Source organism: Phasianus colchicus, chromosome 16 (genome assembly GCF_987193195.1).
Source record: "Phasianus colchicus chromosome 16, bPhaCol1.hap1.1, whole genome shotgun sequence".
In the NCBI taxonomy this organism is placed as follows: Eukaryota; Metazoa; Chordata; class Aves; order Galliformes; family Phasianidae; genus Phasianus; species Phasianus colchicus.
In genome coordinates, this window is record NC_143451.1 from 15,808,247 (window position 1) to 15,828,294 (window position 20,048).

Below are 20,048 nucleotides of genomic sequence, written 5' to 3' on the forward strand. Positions count from 1 at the left end.
CCATCTGTCTTTTGCATTCAGTTTCTAGGGACAAATCAAGGAAGCTCCACCAAGTCATCGCAATGACCATGCCTACATCATCCATCAAAATGACTAAATATTTGATTTTTCCCCTTTAAAATTCATATCGTTTAATGTTTTGGGAGTAAAAAGTTAGTCTAGAGAGTTCTATGAAAACTAAGAATTAAACAACAACAAAATCTCCACATATATATTCATTGGTGCACAAAAAACCGAAAGTAATGAGGGCAACCAATGTATTTAAATTCTAGTGAAGAATTTTGAGTGTGATTGGTGCTGAAGATGAGCTGTCAGATAATTATGCCAAGGAGATTAGGTTATGTCTTTTTTCCCCTTCAAATACATTGAATGATAGGAATATTTGCTGTTTTCATCTTACTCAAGTTGGTGTCAGTTCATAAAAAATATATTTTTTTTCTGTTTTCCTCAAAACAAGCACAAGCAATCCATTTGCTATGGAGAGGTGAAGTAGACAAAGTTCAGTCTGCACTGCAAAATCAGATGAAAAAAAAGATTATCTGTGATTTCAGGTGATAGCAGCATTTATCCATATTTCTGCCTGGTGTATAAAAACAGAGGTTACGTAATTGGTTCAAAAATGCTTTACCTCATTACAGATAATGCACATAATATATAGAAACAAGCATGTACTTGTGCAAGATGTGCAAAGTCTTTCTGGTGTTGCATGCAGCTTAGATTATTCTATATTTATTTCAGCACGTGCAAGCAGTAAAGCATCAGTAATTAATGTATTAGAATGGTAAAGATGTGGTTGATAGTGTGCAGTTACTGGGTTTTACATGGTAAGCAATACTGTGCAGTGCTAAAAACACGAAGAAAGGAAGTATCAGAAAAGAAGATGTCTTAAAAGGTTCACATTAAACACAACTGATGCTCATTTCTCGAAGGTGTTTGGACACTAGCCAATGCATGGAAAGGAGGATGCATTTAAAGAATCAAATAACTTCTTGAACATGGTATCTCCCATACAATCTCAGTGGAAATTGTCCAACTCATCACAATAGCTCTTGACTTTGAGCACCACCTTTCCTGTCTCGGGCACAAACATCTGTGACACTTCCTTCTCGCTGCAGGAAAGTTCAGTCCCAGAACTTGGCATTTGCCTCCAAGAGTAACACTGAACTCCGTGTTCCTTACTTGCAACAGAAACAAGTGCGACAAACAGGGGTGGAGTAGTTGCTCATAGAACCGTGCTGTCTCGACCTGCCTGCATTCAGCAGGTGTTCTACTCTGTTTTTCTGATAGGTGAGTGTTTGGTAACACTCTACATCAAGGAATCACACACATGTCTGGGGAGGAATTGCACTCAGCAGAATCCCATTTGCACTACTAGTAAATTTTAGCAAATAATTTTAAAGAAGTTGGTGTGTATATTCAGGTAATGCTGTTTATTTTTCATTATCCCTATCTGCAGGCATTGCAATGCTCATTTGTAGCGTCCTTCTCTAGCAAGCGTTTGAAACTTCTAGCACAAATAACTGAAGTTCTTTGTTTAAATTGTAGCCAAACTTGTGCAGCCCTAGAGACAAGCTTTCATTCATGAGTTTCCTTGCCAACCACAATTAGCACCCTCTCAGATGAAGTGTGTCATACCTTTGCACCACTTTACAGAGATGAGTTATACTTACCATAAAATTTTTCTTTATTTTTTTAATCACCATCTTGAATCTGTTCAGTCTTCTTTAGATAAACTGTAGAACATGTTGGAAATATATCTTCATGGAAGTACGGGAAACAGTATGTTCATATAACACATTTCTGTGCATGGGATAAAAAAAAATGCATTTCAGAATATTTCTGTAAATCTGCCCTTACCCAGGAACACCAGTGAACTACTTCTTTCTTTTCTTTTTCCTGCTCAGGTTCCAACTAGTACACCTTGTATGAGTTTTTTTGTCTCACAATTAAGGCTTATTGAATGATTAGCCTGTAAGAATTTTAATTATGTGTGATTAGGATCCATTTAGTGAGAAGAGTATTTTATAATGCTTCTTCATTGCTGCAGGTATTTTTGTCAGAAAGTAATTCCATTTTTTCCAGCACATATATGGAGTATGCATAGTCCACAAAGGAAGCCAAGTAAAGCCTGAGAGAAGTTCTTTGCAGGATATGGCTGCAGAAGTTGCTTGTAGGGAATTTTGATCATGTCCAAATGAGGGAAGCTTTCTATTAACACTGCAGAGGTGCTTACCTTATTTTCTCTGTCCAAAGAGATTAGTTCCCATTTCTTTGGGTAGGTCTCTAGCTGGGAGATACGTTAGCAAAAAACTATTATCTCTGCACTTTAATCATTTTAAGCACTTTGTATCCTCCAAGATGTGAGCTGGTGGTAGATTCTGTATTTCCACAGGGGACTCCAGAATTTCTGTTCAGTCTTCTTGCCAATGACAACAAACAATGAAAAGCATCTGATGGTAATGCTTACTGTGTCCTTTACTGATATCCAGCAAAGGGACTAGATAGAAGGAATATTATTTACCACCATGATGCCAGTTTAACAGGCCTTGCAAAAATGTTCTGTCCTTTCTTTAGAAATACAGGAAAAGCCCTGCTGAAACTACTGAATACATTCTTCTCCTTTTCAGAAAGCACCTTCTGCTCCACATCACATAGTCCACAGGACTCCCAGCGTTACCTTACTTCAAAATTTGGTCATTTTTTGAATATCAAAGATGATGGAGCTGATGGTAAATTCAGAATTTAAAGTGACCGCTGCTTTGTTTAACTGAGTTGCAAGTGCAATGTGCTTAAGCTGCAGAAATAGGAGAGCTAAATGTGGTTTCTTAATGGGTTACAGTTTATGAAAGATTCTGAACTCCTTATCAATTGCTTCCCTCGCTCTTTGAGAACCAGAATTTGCTGAAGTTCCTGGTAGTGCACCAAAGCATTTGACAAGAGCATTTCTGCTGTGCGGACGTTTGGTGTGTAGTCTTGGAGCACTTACGGCTGCTTATGGCTCATTACATGAGAACTTCTCGCACAGAGTTGATTTAATTTTAATTTCTGTTAGGATGCCCAGAGCACCAAATGCATCTGTTCACTGGGAAAACATCCTTAATACACATTGAGAGAATTAATACAATTAATTCACCACCACCAGAGGAAGAATCCTGGGATTTGTTCGTGCAAATTGAAAACTGATGATGAATTTAGAGAACTAACTGTATGATATTCTCACCTTTTACATCGTGTGAGTTCTGTTTGTCATGTAAAGCTCTGTCCCGAGAAGCAAGAAGCACTTACTATATTAAGTAGGAGATGAAGGGTCTCCTTAATTCCTTGTTGGAGACTGGAGAGTCCATGACCTGCTCATCCCAGGTAGCAATGAAGACTTTTTCCCCAGGGGTTCAAATATCTCTTGGACATCTTATTTTGTTAAAGCATTTTTATTTGTTATAATGAAAGCTTGGAAAAAGAACAGTTCAAAATGTAAAAATAGCAAAACGTGGGGAGGCTGCGGTTCATTTTGTAAGTCAGAGCTTGTGACTAAAGTATGCTGCTTAGCAACAAATGGGGGAAATCTGATGGTGATCGCTTGCACTCCCTGAAAAGTAATTATTCATGTTCTTCCTCCTACCTTTTAAGCACCATCCTTTTCATGTCCCTTTTCTCTTGGGATGAGAACTATGTGGCTGGTTGAGTTGTGCAACCTAGTTTTATCATCAGCAATACTTGTGCTGCTGCAGCTGTGATTCAGCTGGAGAGCTCCAGCTCAGATTTCAGCTCTCTCTCCCATAATGCTGCACATAATGCGTATTTCTCCTTATGGACCAAGGCATAAATGTGTGCGGAGCTGCTGAAGGGAGTCCAGAGGAGGGTCATCAAGATGATCAGAGGGCTGGAGCACCTCTCCTATGAAGATAGGCTGAAGGAACTGGACTTACAGGAGGAGAATCAACTTTTTACATGGGTAGACAGTGATAGGCCAAGGGGGAATGGTTTTAAGCTCAAGGAGGGAAGGTTTAGACTGGATACTGGGGAAGTTCTTTACACAGAAGGTGAGGTGCTGGAACAGGCTGCCCAGAGTGGCTGGGGATGCTCCGTCCTTGGAGGTGTTCAAGGAAGGCCAGGTTGGATGGGGCCCTGGGCAGCCTGGTGTAGTGCTTGATCTAGTGGTGGCTGCCTGCCTGTGGCAGGGGGATTGGAACATGGTGATCCCTGGGGTCCCTTCCAACCCAAGCCATTCTGCGATTCTATATGTGGCCATTCATTAAGCTCATACTTCAGTCTCAGTGAGCACCATTCACCAACTCGATGCCTCAACTCCCCCTCTGTGACTTGTCACAGCCTGATCACCTATTTTGACTTTTTGTGTCTTTTTGCATGAGTTCGAAGAGCACAAGGTTGCTTTTCTTTCTAGGTTTGATTTTCTATAGGAAATTACTTGTACTCCAGGTTGAAAAATTTTTAATAAATATTACTTATTAACTATTCTTGGTTTGGGACAGTTAGGAAGCTGGAAAGTTCCTGTTCATTTCCTTTGAAAAAATTTGATGATTGTCTTCCCTAACTGACTGAGTGCGCTCCCCCCAGTCTGGTTAGAGTCCAACATTCAGGTTTTGGATTAAAGCTTTTAACAATTTCTATCTTCAGTAAACAAACACCCCCAAAATCCACTTCGGTGCAGAATGCTTTGTTCTTGAAATAGTGACAGTTCCTGAGCTTGCATTTAGATAAAAGGCTGTGCATCTTCAGACAATGAAACCACTTCAAAAAACAAGAAACAAAAACCCACCCAAAAAACAAAGGAGGGGAGGTAACTGAGTTGTAGGAACAATTCTTGCTGACTGTTCTGGGAATGATTTTCAGAATTACCTCCTTATTTATTCTTGGTGCACCAATTAAACAGTTTTATATATAGAAACAGGATGGGCTTAGCTTACTTTTTTCAGGGTCATTTTCAGAGACAGACATTAAAGATGTACAGGATCCTATTCCTCAGCATGGCAGACACTGTGCATACATGTGTGTACATGTGCAAATGCATTTGTGGTTGCTAACGAGTAAAGGAAAATTAGAGATTCCTGGTGGACGTGAATTGAATTTTCTCTGCTTGGGGTAAGAACACATGTGGTATTTAAGCCACCTGAAATATGGCAGGAATCCCTAAGAAGCCAATGGGGCCAAGAAAGAAAAAAATTATCACATTTTAATGTTAATAATACATTGTGGAAAAGATTAAGATCACAAATTCAAATGTGTTCAAATGTTCATGTGAAGAAAATATTAGTAAAAAAAAAATCCTGGTTATGATTTGTCAGTGGGTGATGTGCAATACAATTCTTTCAGTTATAAGAAGTGTAATCAAGGCAATGGTTGAAATATCTCAAAAGGCTTTTTTTGTAGATCAGCACACGACACACTGAGATTTGCAGCAGAACAGTCTTCAAAAGTTTCTAGCTGTTTTTTATTTGGATGGCAGGACTCCTGAAGGATGCCAAGATTTCTGTTGTTGTGGTATAGCTGGAGGTGATCTGAATGCGTGTCCATTCTGTAAGGGGAATCTCTCTCATCTCAGACTGCAAGCCTTAAGTAGAGTGCAATATTCTGTCAGTTTAAAAAAAAAAAAAGTGGATTGACACTTCAGAATGCATCTGTAAAAAAGTACATGTTGGCAGTTAGAATCAGGTAATAGTTTAATGCAAGTGATTGCTGTTTTTTTTCTGATTCTTTTTTCCAACTTTTAATTTTCACTGATTTTAAAGATGAAGCAAAGACAAAGTGTACCTTGGCAAGTAGAAGAGCGAGGTAGAGGGGTTCGGTCATTAAAGAAAATTTGAGCGGATGTTGGAGCGTAGTATGTTACTGGTCTTTGTTGTTTTAGGTCTGTTTATAAATAATTGCTTGAAATAAGAACTGTCAATTGGGAAGCCAACACAGGACACTGTTCTATAACAATCCTCAGTACTGCCTTATGCTGTTTGGCACAAAAATTATGTATTTGTTTATAACTATTTTTTGGTATAACTTGCGTTTGGATTCTGTTCTCCAGTCACAGAAGTGGAATACTAAATGACTAAAAGAAAAGTCAAGAGAAGTATTTTTGAAAATTATTTGTGGTTCTATTGTCATCGAAAATGAAAGTCTCAGTCACAAAAAGCCCTCATTCAAGCTTTTGTACTTCTCTACGGTATGGCTGCATGTTTTACAAGCAGTGTGGGTTTCTCTGCAACTGGCTCATATTCATAGATTTGAAAGCAGTTAATATAGCTGGCACTAGAAATGCTCATACAGAAAAAATCATTTTGAAGATTTTGTTTGCTTTGGTTAGGGAACAGGCACAAGTAAGATGCTTCCTTGGCTTTTGTAGCTAAGAATTGCAACTGTCACCACTACTGGGAATGGTATGGAGATAACTTAGACACAGAACTACAATGTAGCCTATCCTGTGCAAAATAACCTTTGCCAATACAAGCTGCCTTTGTTACAAAGAGATTCTGGTTTTGTTGTTACTCTAGAAGAAACATCAAGCAAGCAAAGCCTGGGACAAAGTGTAGAAACAAGCAATTTGGTAACTTGGTCTCATCCAAAAAGCATATAAAAGCTATCAATTTCACATATTGACTTTTATTTTTAAATAAAAAAGCACATAATTAAGAGTCAAGCAATGACAAGATACACAAAATTCATTACTTTTGGCGAAAGAAAGCTAAAGAACACTGCAAGGTCAGAGAATGCATCCAAAGAATTTTCATCATTTTCCCACGTTTTTTTTTTTGGCTGCATGTAGGTGCAGTATGACTCCTTGGCTTTGTTACTCTAACTTCAGGTGGTTTCATGACATGAGACATCTCCCACCTTTCTTAATAGTTACTACTGCTTCAGAAGGACAAACTACTAACACTCATTCAGAGATTATTATAACCTAGACTGCAACCAAACCTCATAAAGATATCCAGACAAAAGAAGGAAAGCCATACAACAATAACTGCAGTGTATATTAAAGAAAAAAACTGCAATAGAAAATAGTTACAAAAATTCCACTCAAAACAACATTGAGTAAATAATATATATATATATTATTTGATTGCACTGCATGACTGACTTTGATCTAGCATATAATGCAGCAAAGGCTTTACAACATCTTCACATAGCCTTTATTTTCACCTTCCACAAACCTAAGGAAAAAAAGTACCGACAAAGCTGACGTGGAACCCTGCGTGTCAGTACTGTCAGTCTGTCGAAAAACAGCAAAAATCCCAGTTTGTTTCATATCTTAATGAAGCAAACGCACAAACAGTATGTGTTTCCAAAGGTTGTTCTAATCCCCTTTTTTTTGAGCCAAGTTCCTTAAGACACACATCCAGGACAATTGTATTTGTCATTCAGCTTTCTGGTATCCTAGCACCACTGTTCAGGCATCTCTATCCAGAACATTTCTGGCCCTATTGCTCTGAATAAGCAAATGCCTCATGGAAGGACTTTTATACTAAGTGGAAAAAAGCAGCACATCCAGCAATAGAAATCCTAATCTTAGCTACACACTAAAACCAAAAATGTTCTGATCTCAGTACAGGGAAATCAGAAGCAAGAGGTATGTACGGTTAGAATAATTTATTTTTTAAATTAATGAATTCTAATTTTGTTATGGATCTTCTTATTGGTGAAATCTGCATCTGCAGAAAAAATTGATCATTTTCAAAATCTCACAGCTCAGACTGTAAATTAACAAGTTAGTAACTTATTTTTCAAATGCACAGCAAACATTAAATCTGAAATTGCACATATGGTCTTTACTGAGCCCGAACAGAAAACTAATAACTTCTTGTTTAATTATGAGAGAACATAAATCTGTCATTAAAATTTTAAAATATACATACGCAAGTCTTTACAGATAATAAAGTTTGTAAACAGCTAATGTGAATACATTAGCATGTAATGAGAGACTGGTAATGATCAGTCTTTTTGGCAATTGCAGTTTGCTGCACTGCTGTCACATCAAAGCCAAGTGGTTTTTAATAATGTAAACATTCACAAACTATCAAAATAATCCTGTTTCCTCTCTGTTTTATGCTGCACCGAATGCTAAGATATCTTCCAGGTGACACCAGCTTTACTGCATTCACTGACAGATGTTCTACTTCAGACATAAAAATACAAGTGCAAAAGGATATGGAAAGAAAACAATATTGAAAAACTGCTAATACTTTTGGAAAGCCTTACCTAGAAAGCCATCGCTTTATATGAGAGAAGACACCTCTGTCCTAAAAGAATAGTCCCAATGGTAAACCTATATTTTACTTTCAAGTAAATGAGATGAAAGAGCTTTTAGCTTTAACAAGACATACCTTTCAAAAGGAAACATCTCTATCAGTAAGACTTAGCATTTAACTTTAATGGGTTTGATGAAGAATTTAGTTCACTCAATGTTATTATAAAATTTGTTAAAGTGCTATAGAAATAAAAATCATTTGCATTTCTGTATTAAAAATTTTCCTCATGAAACCTGCCTTCAGTAATAACTAGCTCAGATATTAAACCTGATGGAACAGCATTAGCAGGAAACAGCTGCTTATCTTAGAGGGCATTTCTTACAATATTTCGTGTACTTTGCCACAGTACTGTGCAAAAAAAGCTTATCTACAACATATGCTGGTCAGTCCCATTAGTCATCTTTTGTTTTTTTCTTTAGATATTGCCTCCTTGTAGGTCATGTGAATGAAGTCAAAGAGTTGTGTGGCATTGGCAGCATTACCCAAAATTTCACAGAGTTTATCCTTTGACAGTGTCACCAGCTCAGCAATGCTTTTCACATGGTTCATTAAGGCATGGCAGTTTTTTGCATTAACACCTGGCATTTTTAATAGAAAGTCCTGAGGACCAGGGTTATACTTGTCTGACTCAGGAAGAGTTTCAGAATCTGCTGTGACTGCCATTGCAGTTTCTGCATCAGGCTGTGGACGGTTTTGTTTTAACTCTTCAAAGAGTTCAGCAGTAGCGTGTGGTGAGGGGCACCACAGGATCCGTAACTTGGGGAAATGGAGTGTGAGAAGGGTCAGTTTAGAAGTAACATCACTACTGGAAATCTCCTGGCGTAGGGAGCCTTGTGGAATCAAGGAGAAAGGTTTGTTAGGATCAAATTCAATCAGAAGAATTGGTCGCTTATAGTAACGTGACATAGAAATGCATTGCGTATACAGTCTTCCATTATTTAAGGAACCAATGAGATCGCTGATACTTTTTCGCTCTACACAGATGTCTGGAGTTAAAATGTAATCTCCAACTTCCAAAGTAACAGGCTCAATGTCAATGCCACGACGATGAATCAGCGATGGAAGCTCACTGCGAAATTCCCGCATGTCCACTATTATGGTCTGTTGAGCAGTCTTCTGTGCCTGTCCACCTAAAGAGCAGAACAAATAGTTAACCTGTACTCATGACCTCCAACTCTACCTTCTCTGAAGCGCATTCCATAATGGAAGCGCTGTTTTTATTTCTCTCCACTCACTACAGGCAATGCTGGTCTCATAATCAACAGGCTGTCCAGAAATAGTCCAAATGTCATCTCCTCTTGATGGTAAAATAGTAATTAAGCTATAGTTTCTTTTCAAAGGAAAACAATTCATTGTTATTTCACAGACAAGACTGAGAGATGGACTAGGGCAGACACTATTTGTTCCCCATCAGGACTGCAGAACTGGTGTGCCTCAGTCACCCACCCACGTGTTTTGGACGACATTCAACCACAGAAGGTCACAGGCCTTTTTCACAGCTTAACTTCAGGAACTGCTCACCTGCTTTGCGTGTATCAGTGGAAGCAGAGGCAGGCTTAACATCTCTTACTAGGTCTAGGTTTGTCTCATCTCTTCCTTCTCTTTCTTCAGGAACAACCATACTGGCCCTTTCTCTAAGGATCCATAAACCAAGAATCACTAAAAACTGCAGTTAAACGTCACTACATTAAAATACATTAATATTGTTCAGCAAGATGCAGAATTACATAGAGTTGAATGCTAATTGAAAACCTGACAAGAAATGTAATCCTGACTATTTGGGCTAGATTCTAGACTTTTATTCTCAATTTTTAGCACTTCCAAGTGTCTTTTTATTTTTAGAACTTTTTAGAGCATATGAAACAAAAGAACTAATTAGTAGAACTAGAAGTATAAGCTGATGAGAAGACAATGTCCAAGAAAATTATTGTTTTATTCCTGAATACTACTTAAGTTATGAAAACCTTAGAAATATCTTACAAGATGTGTGACCTACAGACAAAAAAAGTTTCCAATATGAAATTCATAGTCAGTTAAGTAAAAATACCAGTAGCTTATTTAGAGCCTTCTCACAGTTTAAAACTTCACCATTTAAAATACAAGCACGTAAGGAAACGATGTGAAAAATTAATAATGTAGACAATAAGCTAATTGTTACCGAATTAGTTTTTCAAAGGCCTCCTTCTCTTTTCTCAGGGCTGTGAGATAGCGTTGCTCTTCTGTTGAGCTTCCATAGATGAGGAAATAAACTCTACAGGTTTGGAGGAAAAAAAAGATGACATATTTAAGATTAGTAGCAGTAACTGCCTGAAAAATTTATATCCCATTTTCCCTCTTTTACCAACATCATCTACTCTTATTGAAACTTTGGGATTCAACCAGAGTGGATTGCCAGAAGCGTGCAATAGATTTTATTTTTCTTTTAAGATAAAAATTTGATCAACTACATTCTTGATTAGCACCAAGTCAACTTGCCTCAGAGGCTTCCCAGGTCTGCTTGCCTTGTAGATTTCCAGCTGCCGAACAAAAGTTAGTTCTGCATCATACAGTACAACATATCTTGGTTCTACTTCATGCAGCACCCGAGTGAGAGCATAGGGATCACTGCAGCCCTGCAGCGGATGAATAATTGTGAGCGGGTTTTTGAAAATACCATAGTAAGAATCTGAGGGTAAGTTCACAGGGAAATCTTCAGGAATGGTCTCTTCAATACTGCCTTCTTGACTTCCATTTAATTCTTTGTTATCTTCCACATCCAACTCCTCTCTGTTTTCCTCCTCAATTTTCCCTATCATTTGGACTATAGTTTGGTCACGCTGCTTTTTGTGTTTGTTTTGTTTTGAAGATGTAGGGAGTTTGGCTTTTTTGGCTTGAGGTCCCGTGTCTGGTCTGGCATTTCCTTTGGACTTGACCACTTTTCTGTCCTTAATCCACACTTCTCCAGCTTTCTCATCCTTTCCAAGTGTTTTATTATACAGTCTCATTAAAAAGGCTTCTGCCCCATCAGTTATATATTCCCTGAGCTGTGCACAAGCTCGGTCATCACTGGCACAAATAAGAATTTGCCCTGCAGTCAAGAAACAACATCATGTTTGTAATCTGTTACACTGTAAATCCTTTTATCCAGCCACAAGACATCTTGAGCAAATAAAGTATTTTTGATGATCCTAGAAGCGTGCCTGCCAAATGCCTTTACACTTGGTGGTCACAGTTGTGGAAGTCTGAATTACACCATGTTTTGTAGCAAACTAGATCAGGGAAGGTTAATGGAAGTTCAGCATTCCTTATTCTCACACCATCTAAATCAGTTCTTTTCTTTTAATCGTTTGAAAGAAAGCAGATATACTATATACTGAAGCAGACAACTTTTATATTAAAAAAAATAAAATTCTTTTTTCATGCAGAATAAGACTACTTAATTGGAACTGCTCTAGTTTTCAGCCTCTGTCATCTTCGTCAGGGATTCTAAAAAATACATGTTTCCCACAGTATTACTGACAGTTGTGGGCCCTAAATAACAATTCTCTGCTAGCTGACTCAGATAAACTCCTACAGCACTAGGTGAGAGAGCCAGTTCTTATCCACAGTCAGAACACTGTGGGTGGGAGAAAAGAGCACTTTTTTACCCTCACAATTTCCTAAAATAAAACTTAGTGAAATTTGAGGGGATAAAAAAAATCCTGTAACAGGAAAAGCAGAAAAGGAGTTAGAAACACACTGGGTAAGAGGTAACAGCGAGACAACTACGGAATTGTTATAACACGGAGATTAGGTGCAAGGCCTAGGTTACAGTGGTAGAGAAGTCGTCTGGTTCCATCAAATGGGAGCACAAACACAAACCATTGGTGGCCGCCTTCAGCTTTTGGTTTGATTCTATTCTGGGAAAGGTCACATTTTAATGTGTAAAGTTTTTATAGTAGTTTTAAAACCAAATACTTTTACATAAACACTTTGTTTTAAGCCCACAAGTTACTATATTTAAAATTATTAAAATAATTTCATATCCTCTCACCTGGACCACTGAGGTCTTCACTGTTCTTATTCTCATTTTCAATCTCATTCAGTACCTCTCTCAAAGCTTCCCATTTTGGGTTACTTTCTAGAACCAATTCCCTTTTCAGTTCTGAAACAAAGTACAATTGAACACAGCAGCTCTTACAAGCCAAAATATTCTTCAGAACTTTAAATAAATGGTTCAATGTCATAGCGTGATAGCTGTTGGCAAGCACAATTATCAATAGCCTACATATGCAACTTGTTATACTGATGGGGCTCAAGAATACTCATTAAGATTACTAACATTTAAAAATAGGGAAAAATGCTTTAATGAAACAAAAAGTTGAAGTATTCACTTGTCCTTCAATTCTGAAATTCTTGAATATGTATCTATGTATTCTAAATTAAAATACTGGCAGCTTCTTATCCCTTCATATGAAATGAATAAGATCAAATTAAATACTTATACAAATCAAGAACAATCCCATACAAGTTCTCCTAATGATTAGGTGAGTAAGGTGAAAAGGAATCTTTCTGGTTTTTTTTACTGTTTGAGCAAAGATTATGCCTTGATATCTTACATAGCTGACTGAGGTCTAGAGCTGTATAAGACCCACGTATTGAACCACAGCACAAGTAAGAATATGCACACTGTTCAAAACCATGTGATGCTCTCAAATTTAAAATTAGGAATGATGAGTACCATTTTCCTTCTTTACATCTCTGTTTTCAGAGACTTTGCTTTTCTGATTCAGTTTCTCATCTGCAATGCGATAAACTCTGGCTCGAGCATTTACAAACATGGAAGTACTGGAATCAAGAAACAGCCAACCTAAAGAGAAAAGGAAAATGACATATGAAACGTACATGCTCCAGACCTTTCTAATAAAAGCCCACATCTCTTATCTGGATTACCTGTACAACCTGCACTACCTGCTCACTAAGTAACTACTAGCTTAATAAAAGGCAGAAATACGATACAAATCTCACACTGTTAAGTAACAGCAGTTCTGTGGGCAGATGAAAGCATTATGTGTCAATAAAAACCTACGTCCTTATGGCTAGTTATATAAAACCTAATTAGATACCTTCGTATGTTTAGGAATGTTGATTAAAAGAATCAGCATCTCACTATTTCATGCATTAACTTGTATTCAGTGCTTACCTGAATTCTCACCAAAAGCTTTTTCACTTGCTTTCAGTGACTCCAGAAGATTAAGGAAAGTGACACAATCATACTGAGTTAGATACTGTAGCAAAGTACGCAGAATCTTCAAATCCTGGACCAAAGATTTTGTCTTAGCTCCGAGTTGATGCCAGAGAGGATCTAAATAGTGACGTATTGTCTAGAAATATAAATTGGAAAGATCAAGACATCAAATATCTACTATACTAATCAAGATAGGAACGCCTTTTAAAAAAACCAAACACTTGTAATATAGATTTTTTTAACATAAAAAATTCAAAAATTCAAAAACCTTAGGCAATTTAACAATTAGCAGTTATATATAATTTAATGTGTTCAGTACATATTTTCTTTCCCGTATTAAAAATTTGGTAATATAAATATAAGTATATGTATTCATATATAGAATTTAATATTTTATATACATATGCATAAATATATATTTTACTGGCCTCTGCCCTTAGTATTTAAGATTGTTCATTCAGGCAAAGTACAAGTCATTGTAACGTCATTTAATTTTTAACATAAGATGAATACAATGCAGAAACGTCTCCAGATTTTCTAAAGTACAGAACATTTCATGTCAAAACCAGATTACAGTTAATAGGCAAATGTTGAAATGCATGATTTTACCCTACAGAAAGTATACATAAGTAAGCCAATCATTGCAGACCTGCCAGTAACACCATCACACACGCAGTTAATTCACATATACGGTGGTTAAAAATACAACAGCCATGCACATGTATGTTATCTGTTACATACCATGTTTCGTCTAATAAAGAAAATAGAAAATGCTGGTAGGAAATTCAAGAGAAAAATTGGGCAGGGAAAGAAGGTAAGAATACGGCATACCTACCTCTATTATTATACCATCAATCAGAATTTTTTGATGTAGGAACTTGCGAAATGAAGTAAGAACAATCATGCCAATTCACCAAAAATCCTACTGGCAAACTGTAACATCACTTGGTGGTAATTTAATTATTTTACAGTGCTTTTGTTTGCACACCAAACTGTTCAAAGATCTAAAAGGAATCACTTTACAAGACGTAGCAAAACAATCAAAATGATTACCTTGTCGAAAGCTTTACCAAGAGCATTTTCTAAAGACAGATCTTCTACTTCAAGAGCTGGATTATAACGTTTCAGTTCTCTCAGACATGCATTCAAAATATCCAGGATTGAGGTCTGGATAGCAAGCATACTAGGAGTCATGGACACATGTATTTCCACCACTTCAGGTTTATGCTTCTCTAAAAATGAGTTCACTGCTATATGAAATCTACAAGGAAAAAAGCTTATTAATATTTACACAAATATTTTGCTTGACACCATAATTCAAAAACGTTTGTACAAACAAAAGTTATAATTGATTTAAATGTAAACAAGCTAAATGCAAATCATAACTGTACAGAGGCAACGACTACAGTCTTAATGAATGGTCTCATAAAACCACCTGATGATTCCCCAACTACGACTGTTTTCGTCCTCAGCAAATGAGCCTATAGCACTGTGACTGATCCCTGGAGAATTACTGCTCTAGATTCCACATCATTATTGCAGGTATCAAATCCTGAAGTAAAAACAAAAGATCTCGTAAAGAGGAAACTGTAATGGTCTCATAAACCCTTTGGAATCACATGGATCCACTGGCAAACACTGTGATAGCCTTAGCTTTGAATAATAAGCAGCAGGCCCTTGGCTATAAGGGCTGTGTTGTAACAATGAAGCCATTGCTATGTGGGTGCTAGCTGATTTTAACAGAAGACAACAGAAGAACACCACCACCCTCAGGTTGCTCCATAGTTCAGAAGCCAAGGTAGAAAATTTAGAGTTTGTGTTCAACCTTTCCTATGTCCATTTCTATTTCTCTGTAATGCTAAAAGGAAAACTTAAAATTTTGAGTTTACAGTGCAGAGTGTGAGAACATGAGGTGGAGTGAAACACATTCTAGACTGGAGCAGTTATGCATACCCCCTGCCCAGGGCAAGAGCACTGATGGGTGATCAGCTGAACTGACCAACTCCGTGCTTCTGCACCTTCTGCGCCTTAATGCATGCCACAGGCTTGGCGACTTAGTTTCTAACAGTTATCAAGAAATATTCCTCATAGATGACATATGCATAGAGAAGATTACAAAAAAACCCCAACAACTGATTAAACACAAACCAATAAAACACAGAGATAATCATGGAGCTTCTTCACGATTGGAAACAAATCCTCCCGTGCATGGCAGAATTGCAGGACAGTATTCCTGTTACTTCATGGCTTCAAGATGATCTTTAACAAATTACACTTTTCTTAAACTATTATGAATATCACTATCTACTATGATTTCTACTGGCTTGAAGGATGGTTATACCATAAGGTTCTGCTTCTTATAGATTTAACTTGAGTCTATTCTCAAAAATACCTTGAAAAATTTAGCATCTTTAAAATAACTTCAGTTAATAAGTGAGTGAAATGAGCTTCTGTATACAAATACAGAATACAGATTAGCAGTGTGACTACATAAAATTCATTTTGTTAGAAGTCACAAATCACAGTAATTTTAAGTTCAGTGTAGTAAAGGGGTACCTTACCTTGGCCACAGGTAAAGTTTCCTGACAAAAAGATTTCTCATCACTCTTTCCACTTGGCAAAAACCAGTGTTAAATGCAACCGCATTATCTGTAAAAGCTTTAATGAAGCCTTCCTTGTTTTTTTGGCGATAAAGTCGCAATATAAATGATTCCTGACAAGACTCAATGATTCTATGTGCTTTGTATACCAAAACACCTGGGAAAATAAATGGTTTTCAAGTTAAAAAGTAGTAAAGAAAGACTGAATATGTTATATATTTTTCCCCAAGTTTGTCTTACTCTTCTGCTTTTGTTAAAGTACAATTTCAGTTGTTTCTTCTAAAATGATGTCAAACAAACCTACAGGCGTTCATAAAATAGCTTGGGTTAGAAAGGACCTCAAAGATCACTGAAGTCCAGCCCCCTGGCCATGGGCAGGGCTGCCCCCCACCAGCTCAGGCTGCCCAGGGCCCATCCCATCTGGCCTCAAACACCTCCAGGGCTGGGGCATCCATGGCTTCTTTGGGCAGCCTGCGCCAGCAGCTCACCACCCTCTGACTGAAAATTTCCCCCTGACATGTAACCTAAATCTCTCCTCTTTCAGTTTAAAGCTGTTCCCCTTTGCCCTATCACTACTTGCCTGTGTAAAAAGTCAGTCCCTCTCCTGAAACCTAGCAACTGCTCGATTTCAGTACCACAGAGCCTCCCAGTTACAGAGCAAAAAAATCCTGCGCTTGAGTAGCAGGACTTCAGTAGCTTCCATGGTGCTTCATTCTTTAAGCAAAACTTGGACTTGGGACGTCTAAAGGGAGGAAGACTGAATGCAAGATGTAACACAGTATCACCACAGAGCAAGTTTGATATCTGAACTCTTTTATTACAGAAGTTCTGTAATCATAGACTTGTTGAATATGTTTCTTTGATTATCAAAAAACTTGAACTATCCTAAAGAACTTCTGAAAACATTTTCTGTGCTATTTCCCATCCTTCTGATATTGATATTCAGAACTGTGGACAGAAAGGATTTTCAGCTAACTGGCTAGGCCAGCATCTTTATTCACGGCTATGAGCATTGGGAAAAAACTATCATATGCATTTTAGTACAGAGAAATGAAACAATAGTGAAACTGCCTTAAGTCTTTGAGGCAAATACTTTTGGGATTTACATTTCACTCAGACAAGACTTGTTAAACCCAAGACTTACAGCATGCCATGTTTTTCCCACTCTCCTCCAGTGAGGAGAGGCCTACCTGATATTTTTTATCTGTTCACAGCTTCCACTGGAATAATAAACATTCCTAAAATGGAAGCTAAAGACATCAAACAGTAAAGCTTTCATTGCATGCCTCAGTAAACTGAGGGGCTTAAAATGAATCTAACTTTTATAACGACTTTCTTCATTCATTTTGACATGCCACATCTCTAACACTTTGAAACACTTTACTGTGTTTTTTTTTCCTACGTTAGTTGCCCAAGAAACAAATTTCTGCTGATTTTGCAGTGTCTGACATACAGGCGGCATGTATCTAACAGAAGCACGTTTCAGCCAAAGCTGCTGTCACACTGACCTCTGGTGGCACCACGAGGAGTACGACAACTCTAGGTCACAGAATCACAGAATGGCCAGGGTTGGAAGGGACCTCAAAGATGATGTATCTCCAACCCCCCTGCCACATACAGAGCCACCAACCTCCCCATTTAATACCAGACCAGGCTGCCCAGGACCCCATCCAACCTGGCCTTGAAGACCTCCAGGGATGGGGCATCCACAGGTCATTTCAGGTCAGGAGGTTTTTGGTTTTTTAAGTCTCTAATGTGTTTTTTCTTTTCATCCACACAAACCCAAAGTAGGGTGTCTCAAAACTTTACTTTTTTTTAACCTAGAAATAACAGAACTGAGTGTGGTGTCCTTTGACTGTAGCATGAAAGCCATTTAAAAAGTTTCACAGATTAGAACTTCTCATACACTGACTAAAACAAAAGAGAGTTTCTGAAGCAAAAACTTACATAAATCTGAGCATTCGATATTCAGCCATTATTAAGATGTTAACATTTACGTAACACTGAAATATTCCTATATCCCTGGCTCTTAATACCTGTTTTACTAGCTCTGTGGGCTTTAAGAGGGCTTCCACCTTACACAAGAATATAAAAACAAGCAGGGAAAGAAGGGGAACAGAACATGGGAGAACTAGCATGCACAAGTTCTATACAACAATAGAAGGTCACAAGGTATTTCTAAAGATCTTTAGAACATTGTTATTTCATATTAGAAAGCATCTAAGTGTTACAAGAGGAACATTAGTTAGGTATTGTTATTTTACTTGATGAGAAAAGTTGTCATGAGGAATTCATTAAAGCACAAAACTGCATGCTTATCAACCATACACACTAGCCATCAGTTTCAATCACAGGCTGCGTTCTGAGTATTCGAGATGCTATTTCAACAGGCACAGACAATTATTCTACTTGGGAAGCAATGCAGGCAGTGTGAATGCTTATGTTTCTTACGTCAATGGCAATTTAACCGGTGATTGTTTTCCAAGTGGTTACTGATATCAAAATCCATACAGATGCGTTATCCACTATCTAAAAGCAATGTGAGTGTTGTGTGACTAAACAAAGCAAACAAGTGCGACCTCTTGCAAGGCCCTGCTTTAGCAGGGGATTGGACTCCACAATCTCTTGAAGTCCCCTCCAGCCCCTGTGATTCTATGATGACCATTAAAAGAAAAAAGGAAGGAACTACATATTTGTGCCTTTCACCGAAGCCGTTTTAAAGAAATAATTCTTTAACCTCAACACCATTAGTAGGACTCTATACAGAGTTAAGCTTAACGTATTTTTCAACAGAACAGTCATCCATTTCTTTCAGTAAGCTCTTACCAGTGATGAGGTTTGCAGGAATTCTGTTGGTAAGGAAGTCGACCACGAGGATTCTGCTGGTTGCAAAGAGAACCCCGCCGTGCGTGTAGAACTCGTAGCGGGTGCTGCTGGGGATCTCGTTGGTGACGCGCCGAGGAAGGTGCACAACTCCGTCCGACCGCAGCTGGTCAATGAAATACTCCTGCAGCAGGCACGGTGAGAACACAAAACTTCATTACAGACGTGAAGAGAACCTTAGTTACACACGTTCCATTTATTTGGAAAAAAGGCCCCAAACCAACTGAAAACATGGCAGCGTGAGATGCTACCTAAAGAGAGCTGTGATTCCGTTTCTTGCAGCTATCGAGCTTAAGCACCAGCCTGTTCGGGTGACCCACAGCCCGGCACACTTGCAGTAGCAGACACCCAGGACGTAAATAAACGTGACCCGCGGCACGTCGGCGTTCGGAGTTTTTAGCACCCAGTTCTCCGCCGCGTTGTTACAGCACTTATGGCACTTCTAAAGAGCACAGGCGGTTTTGATACCGCCTTACAGACGGAGAGTCGGAAAGGGAGCGCCCGCTGCCAAAGGCAGGGCGGCCATCGCGTCGAACTTCGCTTCAAAGCCCGCAGCCGCGGCCGGTTCCGGCCCGCTCCGCGCCCCGCCGCCCCCCCGCCCCGCCCCGCCCCGCTCCCTGGAACGCGCGGAATTGCGCTCACCTCCTCGGCGGGACTCGTGTTCAGCACCAGCACCAGGCTGGCGGGCTCGCAGTAAAGGCGGAGGAAGCGCAGCAGCAAGCGATCGATGCCGAGCCCGCGGGCGCAGACCACGAGCCCGTCCTGATGGAACAGGTCCAGGAAGATCTGGCTCTCGTGCTCCAGCAGCGCCGCCATCGCCGCCCCGCGACCGTTGCGACGGCGCCTGCGCGCGAGTCGAGCGCCCGCGCCCGGAGCTGCGAGGCGAGCGGCGCTCGGCGGCGCCCCCTGCCGGCAGGAGCGCGCGGTCCTCCCGCCTGGAGCGCGGCCGCCTCGCGAGGGGCGACGGTGTGAGGACCTTGCCGGCGCCGGTGCCCCGCACCCGGCCCTGTTCGACCCGGGTAGGAGGACCCCGAGAGCCCCGGTGTGGAAAATGAGGTGGGCAGGGACTCAGCTGTCCTCAAACCGCCCCCAGTGAGGTGAGCT

The 20,048-nt window shown here is 39.2% G+C and overlaps 1 protein-coding gene across 1 annotated transcript; it reads right to left on the bottom strand.

The window, feature by feature from the left end:
- Positions 1-6,589: 6,589 nt before the first annotated feature.
- Positions 6,590-19,806, bottom strand: ERCC4 (ERCC excision repair 4, endonuclease catalytic subunit). Its single transcript, XM_031606961.2, has 11 exons — positions 19,587-19,806; positions 18,888-19,068; positions 16,023-16,218; positions 14,515-14,722; positions 13,417-13,597; positions 12,955-13,083; positions 12,268-12,378; positions 10,731-11,322; positions 10,414-10,506; positions 9,777-9,889; positions 6,590-9,385 (listed from the first exon to the last, which is right to left on the bottom strand). Exons 1-11 carry the CDS (start codon positions 19,758-19,760, stop codon positions 8,652-8,654), a joined length of 2,712 nt encoding a protein of 903 aa, XP_031462821.2. The 5' UTR covers positions 19,761-19,806; the 3' UTR covers positions 6,590-8,651.
- Positions 19,807-20,048: the final 242 nt, after the last annotated feature.